Source organism: Piliocolobus tephrosceles, chromosome 20, assembly GCF_002776525.5.
Source record: "Piliocolobus tephrosceles isolate RC106 chromosome 20, ASM277652v3, whole genome shotgun sequence".
In the NCBI taxonomy this organism is placed as follows: domain Eukaryota; kingdom Metazoa; phylum Chordata; class Mammalia; order Primates; family Cercopithecidae; genus Piliocolobus; species Piliocolobus tephrosceles.
In genome coordinates this window covers 31,197,974-31,209,986 of record NC_045453.1, presented here as the reverse complement: position 1 = coordinate 31,209,986, position 12,013 = coordinate 31,197,974, and the positions used below count along the sequence as shown (strand labels likewise).

The 12,013-nt window shown below is 48.7% G+C and overlaps 1 protein-coding gene across 2 annotated transcripts in view; it reads left to right on the top strand.

Annotated features, from left to right (window-relative positions):
* APCDD1L (APC down-regulated 1 like) overlaps positions 1–3,737 on the top strand; it is a 57,006-nt gene extending 53,269 nt beyond the window's left edge. For both annotated transcript variants that reach the window (XM_023231894.2, XM_023231895.2), the window contains one exon: positions 1,299–3,737. In XM_023231894.2, the coding sequence (XP_023087662.1) occupies positions 1,299–2,063 (765 nt within the window). In that variant the 3' untranslated portion in view covers positions 2,064–3,737. The remainder of the gene's footprint in view (positions 1–1,298) is intronic.
* Positions 3,738–12,013: the final 8,276 nt, after the last annotated feature.

Sequence of the window (12,013 nt, the reverse complement as noted above, 5' to 3'; positions counted from 1 at the left end):
TTTTTTAGATGGTGTCTTGCTCTGTCCCCCAGGCTGGAGTACAGTGGTATGATCTTGGCTCACTGCAACTTCCACCTCCCGGATTCAAGCAATTCTCCTGCCTCAGCCTCCCGAGTAGCTGGGATTACAGGCATGTGCTGCCACACCTGGCTAATTTTTATATTTCTAGTAGAGATGGGTTTTCAGAACCGTGTTGGCCAGGCTGGTCTTGAACTCCTGACCTCAAGTGATCTGCCCACCTCAGCCTCTCAAAGTGCTGGGATTACAGGTGTGAGCCACCACGCTTGGTTCAGACATATTTTGATGGCTTTTGATCCTTGTTGCCATATTCGCTTTCCATGGGGTAGGTAGAGCAAATGATGCGCACCTTCCACTGTGAGATTTCTAAAGACAAAAATCCTCTCTTCTCTACCTGTAGGGAAGATGTAACCTGCTACGAGCACAGGAGAGTGGGAGCTCAGACAGCCAGGTGTAAGCCAGGCTGCATTTCAGCTGGTCTCTGCCACTTCCAGGCTGGACAACCTGGGCAGTCCAGCTGGTACTCTGGGTCTCAGCTCCCTCAGCTATAACATGTACCAGTTGCCCAGGAAGTGCTTAGCAGAGTTCCTGGCACTTCGGAAACACCTAGAAGAGTGAGCTAGAAAAAAGATCAACTTTCACGGTCAAATTCCAGGACCAAGCAGACTGGGCATGAGCAAGGACAACTTCTCTCAGGTCCCAAGAGGAAGGCCACCTGTGCTTCCATTCACTTCTCATTTATTCATGCAACAAATATGTGCTTGCTGCGAGCCAAGCCCTGTGCTGTGGGGATGGGGTAGCCACAGAGAGACAGTTCCGGCTTTCTAGGGCTTTTTAGGACTGTAAAGCATAATGCGTTCCCGTTTGATGAGGGGCGAGGGGTAGAGAGAAGAGAGTCTCAGGGGGTGGAATGAGGAAGAGAAAAGAGGGTAGTGTGCCAGCCCTGAGGCCCACCTTACATGGGGCGTTCGGGAAAGCTCTCGCTGGTGCCCAGCAGAGATCTAGTAAGAAGGAGCTGGCGGGGAGTTCCAGGTGCATGGGACAGCAGGAGACCCAAGGCCCGGGGGATACAGGGGCTGATCTCCATCAAGGAGGCCTTCCTGGCTGAAGCAAAAAGGCCATTCTGACTGAAGGCAGGGAGTGAGGAGAGAGAGAGGAGGGAGGGACAGGCCGCACCTCACTCTGCCTTTTCACCCCTACAGAGCTGGGGTTCCTTTCCAGGCTGCACCCCAACTTTTCCCTGTGGGACAACCACCGTTTTTCTGTTTGTCTTTCGCCAGCACCACGTGCGGCCGTGCCCAGCCTGTGGCCTCATTGCCCGCTCTGATGTGCACCACCCGCCCGTGCTGCCGCCCCCTCTGGCCCTGCCCCTGCGCCTGGGCGGCTGGTGGGTCAGCTCGGGATGTGAGGTGCGCCCAGCGGTCCTGTTCCTCACCCGGCTCTTCACTTTCCACGGGCACAGCCGCTCCTGGGAAGGGTATTACCATCACTTCTCAGACCCAGCCTGCCAGCAGCCCACCTTCACCGTATATGCCGCCGGCCGCTACACCAGGGGCACGCCGTCCACCAGGGTCCGCGGCGGCACCGAGCTGGTGTTCGAGGTTACACGGGCCCATGTAACCCCCATGGACCAGGTCACCACGGCCATGCTTAACTTCTCTGAGCCACGCAGCTGTGGGGGTGCGGGGGCCTGGTCCGTGGGCACTGAGCGGGATGTCACAGCCACCAATGGCTGCCTGCCGCTGGGCATCCGGCTCCCACACGTGGAGTACGAGCTTTTCAAGATGGAGCAAGACCCCCTCGGGCAAAGCCTGCTCTTCATCGGACAAAGGCCCACCGATGGGTCAAGTCCCGACACCCCAGAGAAACGCCCCACCTCCTACCAAGCACCCCTGGTGCTCTGTCGGGGAGAAGCCCCCGACTTCTCCAGGCCTCCACAGCACAGGCCATCGCTGCAGAAGCACCCCAGCACAGGGGGTCTTCGCGTAGCCCCCCTCCCACTTCTGCCCCTAGTTCTAGGGCTGGCTTTCCTCTACTGGCTATGACATTGGACTTGACATCAGGATGGTGGCTCTGGACATCCATTCAACTCTTCAGACTCCCTCCTGGAAACTGTAGGGAAGGAACCATTCTCCTCTGCTCTGTCCTCTGCTCTGTCATGGATGGATGCACAGCCCCACTGCTTCCAAACTCTGCCTGCATTCCATGTGGCTCAGGGCATGAGCTTAACACCTGCAAAGCCTATACCACATCCCACAGCCCAGGTCCCAGTCACGCACTTGGACGCGGCAGTGATGTTCATGCTATGTGAGTTTCTAAAGATCACTCCCAATTTTTCTACTTTCCTTATCCTTGGCAGCCCGCCAACAGGTGCAGTCAGGTGGCCACACGGAACGCCCCCATCCCACGCTGCCCCCCGTTCTTCCCAGCCTGACCTTTGGGATTCCAAGATGGGAGCAAGAGGAGACCCTGAGGTTCTGCCTAGGGACAAGGCCTACTGCTCTGCCATGTCTGTAGGTTGTTGTTTCAAGATTATTAATTCGAATTTAGCAATACGATCTCTAAGTGGTGCCATGAATTAAAGATGCCACTTCAGGCTTTCAGTGCTTCTCAGCTTTCTGGCGAAGGGCTTGTGTCTTCAGGGGCAGCTCAGCTTTCCTGAGTCCTGACTGCTGGCATTCGTCTGCATCTGCCTGTGCTTCTGTGAGTCAGACCTCAAGCTGCCAATACTGCGTGTGGATAAATCCAGTTTTCCCAGGACTCCATCTGAGCTGAGAAGTGTGGCCTCCCCAGAGCAGGCTGCAGCCTCCAAGCCTCCCTGGCCCAAGCGAATGCCAGTGTGCACCAGGCTGGCTGCTGGGGGCAGGTCTTTGAGGGGAGCAGCATTTCCAGCCTTCTGAAAGTAGTTAATAGTAATGACCGCCGTAACACTAACATGCTCTGCAATTCGCCCTGCCCAGCCATGCTCGGTTGCCAAGATTTCCTGTGCTTGCCTGACAAACGAAATCTCTGAATGTGTATCTTTGGGCCCACCCTAGGAAGAAGTCGGGGTCGCCGGGCTACATGGCGACATCTGGGCAGCTCTGCCTTGCCCAGCCTCCTTGCCATGATCCTAATATATTGGTGTCCTCTGCTCAGAGGGGACTGTCATCATGGTGGGAACAGGCTGTGCCTCTCCAGGGACTCTGCCCGAGTTCCCAGGGCCTCATCTGTACACTGTGAAATTAACTGGCCTCCTGGTGGGCCAGAGAGTTTTCAGGACTAGGGGCTGATGACTCACCCCCTCCTTCCTCCTCCTGATCTCTATCTCTAGCTCTTATCACAGATTTTGAACAATCGTCTGTGAGGTTAATGATGCTTTCAGAGGGAAGCCCTTGTCCTCCTTGAGATTGTGTGGGGTCCAATCAGCCTGCTGAAATTGCTCCCACTTATTACTCATTCTTCTTCTTTAAAAAAAAAAAAAGCCCATCAAGTTAGCATTCTCTGTGGGTCTCAGACAGCTACCAGTGTTCCTGGCATATTTACCAAAGTACAAGAAATAATTACATTATTTATGGCCTCTGACTACATTGGGGTGGGGGGAGCTCCTGTTGGGGACAGAGGTGGGTGTCGATGATGTGTCCACGGCTGAGCAGGTCTTGTATCCGAGACGTGAAACAACCGTGCCACCATTTATCATCAAATTTGAACCTTTTAATAAAATTAAACAGCCTGAAAAATGATCTTGCTGGTTATTAAAGTCAACCAAGGGAATTATGGTTCTAAAGAAAGGAAGCGGAATGTCTTCCAGAGAATGTGTGAAAGAGAATGAAACCAGTGGAGGTAAAGCCCAGCTCTCTCAGTTCTGCTCTCATGTCACTACCTGCCCTGCTGAAAACCCCCCAGGGGCTTCCACTGCACTCAGAATAAAAGCCTGACTTCTGGCTCACTGTTGCCTGCAAGGCTCAACCACGCCTCCCCATGCCCTGGCCACACTGGCCTTCTTTCTGTTTCTTGGATCACAGGAGCTGTTGCTTGCCTTGGGGCCTTTGTACAAGCCCTGACTTCTGCCTAGCGTCTCTTCCTCAGACCTTCAGAAGCTTAGCACTTCGTTTTCAATCAAGTCTGGGACCAGATGTCACCTCTTGAAGATGTCACCATTCGCATCCCAAAGAGCAGCCCCACTTCTTCCCCGGTCCTTCTGTCAATCCATTGCATCACAGGTGCGTGTTATTTGTCATGAAAACTGATCACTGTCAGAAATGACCTTATTTGCCTGGAATGTAAGCTCCAACGCAAACGACTCGGCTCTGATTCGCTGCCTGCAATCTTTCTAGAAGGGTCCAGTGTGTCTGGTGCATGGTAGAAAGACCTTCAATGAATATGGCGGACTCAGTAAATGTTGGTTATTGCTGTGAAGCCTCACACTGAGACCTGTGAATGGGCCACCTCCATCTACCAGATTCAGTGACCCTCGGAGGGCCCAGCTGAGTCAGTGAGAGGGCTGTGAGCCTCTGCGTCTTGCACGTGAGGACACTGAGGCACAAAGAAAAGAAGTGGCTGGGCTCCAGAGCCTGAGATCCAGGACTCTGTCTCACAGCCCGCGGGCTTGGGGTGTCCTCCTGACTCTTGGAGGGAATGGGATTCCTTGATTTCATTTGGGGAAGGCAATTTGGTGTTGCTTCGTGGGACGTGGCGTGAGCCATCTCTAATGAAAAGGAGTGTGTTGAGCAGGACAGCAGCTTCCGGGATCCCCTCAGTTGGACTTAGTTGCTCTCTGCTCTCTGGGGCTTGTTAGTCTGGGGACAGGTGATGTTGCTTGGAGCTACGAAGGCTGAAGAAAGGGCAACCATCCCTTTTCTCCCAGGCAGAAGGTCAGGGCTTCCAAGACTCTGGGCTGATAAAGGAAGGGGTTGTTTCAGAGGCTGAGGGGCTGAGACTCCCTGGCAACAGGGCCAGAGGCCCATGGGCACCAAGCCTTCCTTCCAGCCCTTTGCTCCTGCCCCTTAAGTCTCTGCCCTTCACATAAAACGTGAGAGCGCTCTCATCCACAGAGGGGGAGGAAAGCCCAGAGTCCTATTTCCAAATAAAATTAATGTTCTCCATTGCATGTTCAGTCGCGCTGAAAGGTGGGGGGTGGGTGGGAAGGCCATGCAGTTGATAATTTCATTGTGCAACTCCCAGGAGAGCAAATGAGCTTTTTTCCCTTAATAAAAAGTTGAAATTGTATACAGCTCTCAGAGGTCCATTAACTAACAGATGCTGGTTATCATAAGAAGCTCTTTGCCTTTCACTAAGCGCATGTTTTTAATCTCCCAGCGGTGCTACCGGGCTGAGCAGCAGCGTGTGGCTTGGTGACGCAGGCCCGCCAACACGTGGCCCTGGTCTGTGCATCCTCTCCTGGGGCACAGGTGACTCAGGCACGAGGGGCTAGAGCTTTCTGACGCAGAATGTAGCACTGCATCAGGGCCTGGTCAGGGCTGATTCATACCCATTAGCATTGCAGACTGGAGCCAAGCAGGGAAGAGCTGTTCCCACTTCAAGAGGGGACTTGAACAGTAGCGTGCAGCCTCCAGTCCGCTCCTGATGGTTCTGAGAGACTGAAAGCCTGCTCCTGCTCACACACACAACCCCCCTTAAATGGATGTCAGCATGAGCACAAATGACCTGTCGACATTCCCCAAAACCACCCTTCCAAGCTTCCAGGCAGACCCTCCTCCTGCCCACTTGGCACCTCCACCTTCCATTTCGGCCACAGTGGCCTCCTTGCTCTCCTGCAGTCCCATGGAACCTGGTCCCTCTCAAGGTCTCGGCTCCAGCTCTCCCTCGCCTGGAAGGCTCTGCCCACCTCACCCCTGACTACCCCAAAGATAGCATCCACCACAGCACAGTCTCTTCATCACAGCATTTGTCAGTAGCCAAAATCTGAAAAAACTCCTGGTGGTTGGTTTTCACCTATTGTTAGCCCCTCTCCTCTAGAATGAGCTCTGTGCCAGCAGGGTCCTTGTCTGTCTTGTTCTCCGTGGGTCCCCAGTGTTAGAACGGTGCTGGGCACATAGTAGGAGATCAGTAAATACCAGTTAAAAGAAGACATGTTCCAAGACCTGGTTGGAGGCTCCGAATTTAGGCAGCAGGATGACACCCACACACTATACTGGCTTGGAATTTTGATGTTGCTGGCTTTTTTTCTAATCAGGTGGGCAGAACAGAACCAAGACCTGTGAACTTGAGGACATCTGTTTTCTACTAGCCAGGATATTTCTAGAATAGCATTAAAGACCACTGCTATCCCCGAATAGGAGGCCACAGGGCCTGGTGAGAGGTGCCTTGAGACTCCATCTCAAGCTTCTCATCTCCCAAAGGCCAGGGAGACTAGGAGAGCCTCAGCCTCACACAGGTACCCAAGACTTTCCTTTCTTAGTTTTGGAGCCTCTATCTCCCCCACCCCCTACCCTGCCAGCTTCAGTTTCTTTATCAATAAAATGGGCTGAAACCTGATGGTTCCTGAAGCCAACCAGCCCCAACACCAGTTACAGGAAGACCCAAAATAGTAAGTGATTCAAATGGAATCAATAATGTATTTTGAGAGAAATGGCACACACACACAAAAAAAGTAAAGTAAAAAAGAAAGAAAAAGCTGGGCGCGGTGGCTCATGCCTGTAATCTCATAACTTTGGGAGGCTGAGGCGGGCAGATCACGAGGTCAGGAGATCGAGACTATCCTGGCTAACACGGTGAAACCCCATCTCTAAAAATACAAAGAATTAGCCCGGCGTGGTGGCACGCACCTGTAGTCCCAGTTACTCGGGAGGCTAAGGCAGGAGAAACACTTGAACCCGGGAGGCGGAGCTTGCAGTGAGCCGAGATTACACCACTGCACTCCAGCCTGGGTGACAGCAAGACTCTGTCTCAAACCAAACTCTTAGTGCGGATGGGTCTTTGTCCTGTGATACAGTATGTATTTCCTAGGGGTTATTAATAACCTACTGCTCTCACTCCTGCATTTGACACTGTTTTTAATCCCTCAGGAGAAAAAAAATTACCAAAACTTAGGTGGTCACTACTTCTGGTGAAATCAACTGCCTGTTTAGTAAAAAGACCCACAGATATTTGCTGAGCATCCATCATGTGCCAGGTGCTATGCTGCATGTCTTAGAAGGAAGGCCTTCCAGATGGTGGGGCAGGCAGACACCTACCTTTAGCTCCACTTCCTTCTGAAGTCCTAACAAATTATGGGAAAGAATTAAAGGGCACAAGATCACATGAATAAACAGAAAAGTAAGAACATAGCCAACAGGAGATGTCAGCAAAATTCTGGAATCTGGAAAGCTGATGGGTAATTTATCACTGGCAGGAGATTACAGAAGGTGGAAAGCAGGTTGGTCGAGGGGCGCAGCTCAGAAGCAAGTCCACTTGTGCCATGAATCCCCCCTAAGACTTAGGAAATGATGGCCCTAGGCATGGCAGAAACCAACAGAACAGTAGGGCTAAAAACAGGAGGAATCTTTGAAATGTTTTACAAGTCTGTAAAAGGAATTCTACTCCTAGATCCCATCCCTAATCACTGCAAGAAACCAAAAGTTTAACTCAAAAATCTTTGGACTTAGCAACAGCCCAGGGTAGAGTATCATGCTAAAAATTTAGATACAGGTTAAGTATCCCCAGTATGAAAATTCAAGATCCAAAATGCTCCAAAATCCACAACCTTTCTTGAGTGGTGACACAATGCTCAAAGGAAATGCTCATTGAAGCATTTTGAATTTTGGATTTTCAAATTAGGAATGTTTAACTGGGAAGTATAATGTAAATATCTGAAAATCCAAAAAAATCTGAATTACAAAACACTTCTGGTCTCCAGCAGAACATACAAAAAATACAGAACAACAACAAAAAAGAACAAAGCAATAAAGGGCTATAATATCCTCAGTGAAAAAAATATATACATACATCTTGCAGCAGGTTGCTGTAACAAAGAGTAACTGGAAAAGAAAGATGTGTTGAAAATTATAAATATGTTAGCAGAAAAAAATAAAAAGGTCGGAAATTAAAGGTGAAGAATATTCCCAGAAATAAAAAAAGAATCAGGAATTAGAATGGTGCTTGATTTCTTAAAGGCAACACTAGAAGCTGGAAATCGGTGGAACAATGCTTCCAAAATCCTCAGAATGATTTAAACCTTGTGTTTTATACCCTGTACAACTAATCAATCAAGTGGGAGAGCAGAATGGGACATTTTCAGACATGTAAAGTTCTCAACAAAATTATGTCCCGCATACTCCTTGCTCAGAGACCTGCTAAAGGATGTGCTCCCCCCAAATGAGGTAGTAAAACAAAAGAGAGGAAGCTAGAAATCCAGAAAAAAAGGGATCCAATCCAGAAGAGTGCAAAAGGAGTTCTGAAGATGAGAGTGAGTGAAGGCCCTGGAATGAGAGCTGTGCAGTAGGCTTAGATAGCAGTCAGTCCAGAGAGGAGCAGGAGAACAGAGAGCTCTAGAAGTGATCTAAGAAAACCAGAAAAATCAGATTGCCTGAGGTGTTGTGATTGTGCTGAGGAGATTTACACTTCTATCAGGGTCTGGGCTGAATAGGTGACAGATACATTGGAAGCTAAGCAAACAAAACACTAAGATTTAGTAACTCCGGGAAAACAAAGGATTACACATAAAAGGGAAATAGAAGCATAACACATCCAAGGTACAGCTGTAAACAATATCTCAGTAGTCTTAATCATGCAGAAGTATACTGATGTAGTCAAAAATTATAACATGACTGAGAGGGAGAGAGAAGGAAATCTATGCTTGGGATGTGGTTGGGAGAAAGATTATTAAAGCTAAATCCCTCTCTTCCTTAGGAGGAAATCAACAGATAATATATAGAAGTGAAAAATCAAGAAAAAGTAATATAACCACATTATTAGGAAATGTAGAGGTTAGTATCAGAAGAAACAGTTCAGTGTGCTCAATTGGCTACCTCTGGGAAGAGGCAGCCCAGGGCGATATGGGCCTGCTGCTTTTCACTATGAGCCTGTTATAGCTGTTTGGCTTTTTATATTATGCACACAAAATACTTTGGTATAAAAAAAAAAAATGAGAACACCACAAAACCAAACCCAACAACAACAAAACCCTTGAACTTCCCCTCAAATTGCTTTCAATCCAGTAAAGGACAGACTGTGTTAAGAGAGGTTTCGAATGCTCTGGGAGGCGAGAGTGGTGGAGCACAGAGGGCTGAGCGGGGCAGCCAGGCCCACTCATGGGAACACAGAGCATTCGGGAGTCTGAGCTTCTGGGAAACAGGAGGAAAAGTGGGACCATGACAGGGTCCTAGCCGTGGCCTGCCAGCCCTTCCTCACATATCAGCTGGAAGAATATTCTAGGGTGGTTTTCTCATTACTAATGGAGAATATTTTCTTTAGTGTGGAGGCACTTTTAGGGCCAACAATGTGACTGCATGGTGGGGTTAAAATATAACAGCGGGTCTTGGCTTGACTTCAAAAGCTTCTTGTCTTCCCTACACATTTCTTTAACATTTTTCAAAGTGGCATAAAGGTAACATTTTTTCAGAAAGTCCGTAACACTAATTTTGTGTTTCTCCAAAATCGTACTATTTTCTTCTTTGAAGTGATTTTAGCAGTCAAACATTGCTAAGAAAACAGAGGCCAAAGTTCTACCTGGAAAAAAAAGAAAACCCTAGACTCCTAAGTGCAATTTCTGAGAGTATTTTCAGTTTCTAATGGGGCATGTCACTCCCATTACTCCTTGGCAAATTATCAGGTAGCAGGTTTTGTCTTCTAATGCACTAACCAGAGATAATGGCAAATCAGTGTGGTCACTTCTTCAAAATAGCTCCTTGTGTTGCTGTTTAGAAAACTCCTTCACAGTTCGGGTTTTAACGCTTCGGTTTTTGTTTTGAGACGGAGTCTCGCTCTGTCGCCCAGGCTGGAGTGCAGTGGTCGGATCTCAGCTCACTGCAAGCGCCGCCTCCCGGGTTTATGCCATTCTCCAGCCTCAGCCTCCCGAGTAGCTGGGACTACAGACGCCCGCCACCTCGCCCGTGTTAGCCAGGATGGTCTCGACCTCCTGACCGCGTAATCCACCCGTCTCGGCCTCCCAAAGTGCTGGGATTACAGGCTTGAGCCACCGCGTCCAGCCAACGCTTCGGGTTTTAACTCTTTAACGACCACCACCATTTTTCAGTCTCTTACAGAAGTTCTCTTTGGTCTGGGATGCTAACATTTGCCTCCCCTACACCCTCTGTGAAGGCCATGGTTAAAAGGACCCCAGGGATGCAAGAATGACACGAATGCAGCCAGATGAGAGCAAGTGAGGTGGCCAGTACAGGTCAAGAATCAGAGCTCTAGCAGTTGCCATGAAGGGTTATTTCCCCCTGCCCAATCCACTTCGATACACTTCGCTGCAAGTTCTTTTCCTGTTAGTAAAACAAGGTAGATTCCAATTTCCACATTCATGACTGTGTGCCCTTAGCCTCTTCATTTCTGCTGCTCTGCCGGCAGCCCTTTGTGTGATAAGCCTTTATTCCCTTTGACCTTACTTCACTCTGGGTCCTCATGTGTGTTTTCAAATGGCCTTTACGTACATAAACAACTGCTCAACCCAAGAACCACAAACTCAAGGTAAGATACCACGTGCATGTTACAGGTGAGCAAAGATCAAAAAGTTAAGATGGCACAAGGTGCTGGCAAAGAGTAAAGCAGCAGACCCTGCGAGGACTATGAACCAATTTAACACAATTTAAAATGCAGGCTTCCTTTGACCCAACCATTGCTCCTCTAGGAATTGATTCTGTGATATTCTTGCTCATTTGTAGGAGTATTTGTTGTAGCGTTGTCTTTAGCACCGAGACTAGAAACTGCTTAAATGCAGCTCAATAGAGGGCTGGTTAAGTAAATTAAGGGCACATCCCTACAGAGGAAAATTATAGAGCCATAAAGAATGATGTGGGCTGGCATGAAATGATCTCCAAGATAAACTTCAAAGTCAAAAAAGGAACATGCACAACAGAGCAGTTAGTGTGTGCTGTTGCCTGTGTATTAGAAAACACACAGTTGGTCAGGTGCAGTGGCTCACACCTGTAATCCCAGCACTCTAGAAGGCTGAGACAGGAGGATGGCTTGAGCCCAGGAGTTTGAGATGAGCTTGGGCAACATAGAGAGACCTCGTATCTACAAAAAATAAAAAAGACAGCCAGGCATGCTTGTGCGTGCCTATGGTCCCAGATACTCAGGAGGCTGGGGTGGGAAGACTGCTTGAGGCTGGGAGGTGGAGGCTACAGTGAGCTGTGGGGGGTCACACCACTGCACTCCAGACTGAGTGACAGAGTGAGACCCTGTCTCAAAACAAAAAGAAAACACAAGGCTGGATATACACAGACATACATGTGCACAGATCTCTGGAAAGAGTCAATACACGGAAAGTTCAGGGTATCTCTGGAGAAAGGTTTGCAAATGGAGGAAACCTGACTTTGTATACTGTGTACCCTTTGGTCTTGTATGAAGTCTTACCATTTGCCTACCTTACTTTTCCAAAAGAAGTTAAAATTGTTTTCATTAATGTTTTAACAAGGTAACACTCTAAGATGGAGAACCGTCAACCACTACTTAAAAGACAGAATCCACCCACCTTTCAAAGCTGGAAGCAATTTACACAGGTGGGTACTTTTGTAAATCAATGATGACACACACTTCCCCCAACAGGAAAACACTGGCGTGCAAGCTGGTCCCTGTGCTTAAGCTCTCTGGGCAAAAGTTTCCTCATCAGTAAAAAGAGGACGTTGACCTAAGCGATCTCTTAGATCTGTTTTCTGGTGCAAGGTATCTCTGATTTTAATTTAAACCAATGTCATGTTCCTACGAAGCAGTGAGAGTCAAGCAACGGGCTATAGTCCACACTCCACAAAGACTATCTCAATGGAATGAAGCCATCCATTCAAAATAATTTTACACTGAAGCATTCTTTAAATATATTCAGAGCACAGAATTTATTGAACATAATATGGAG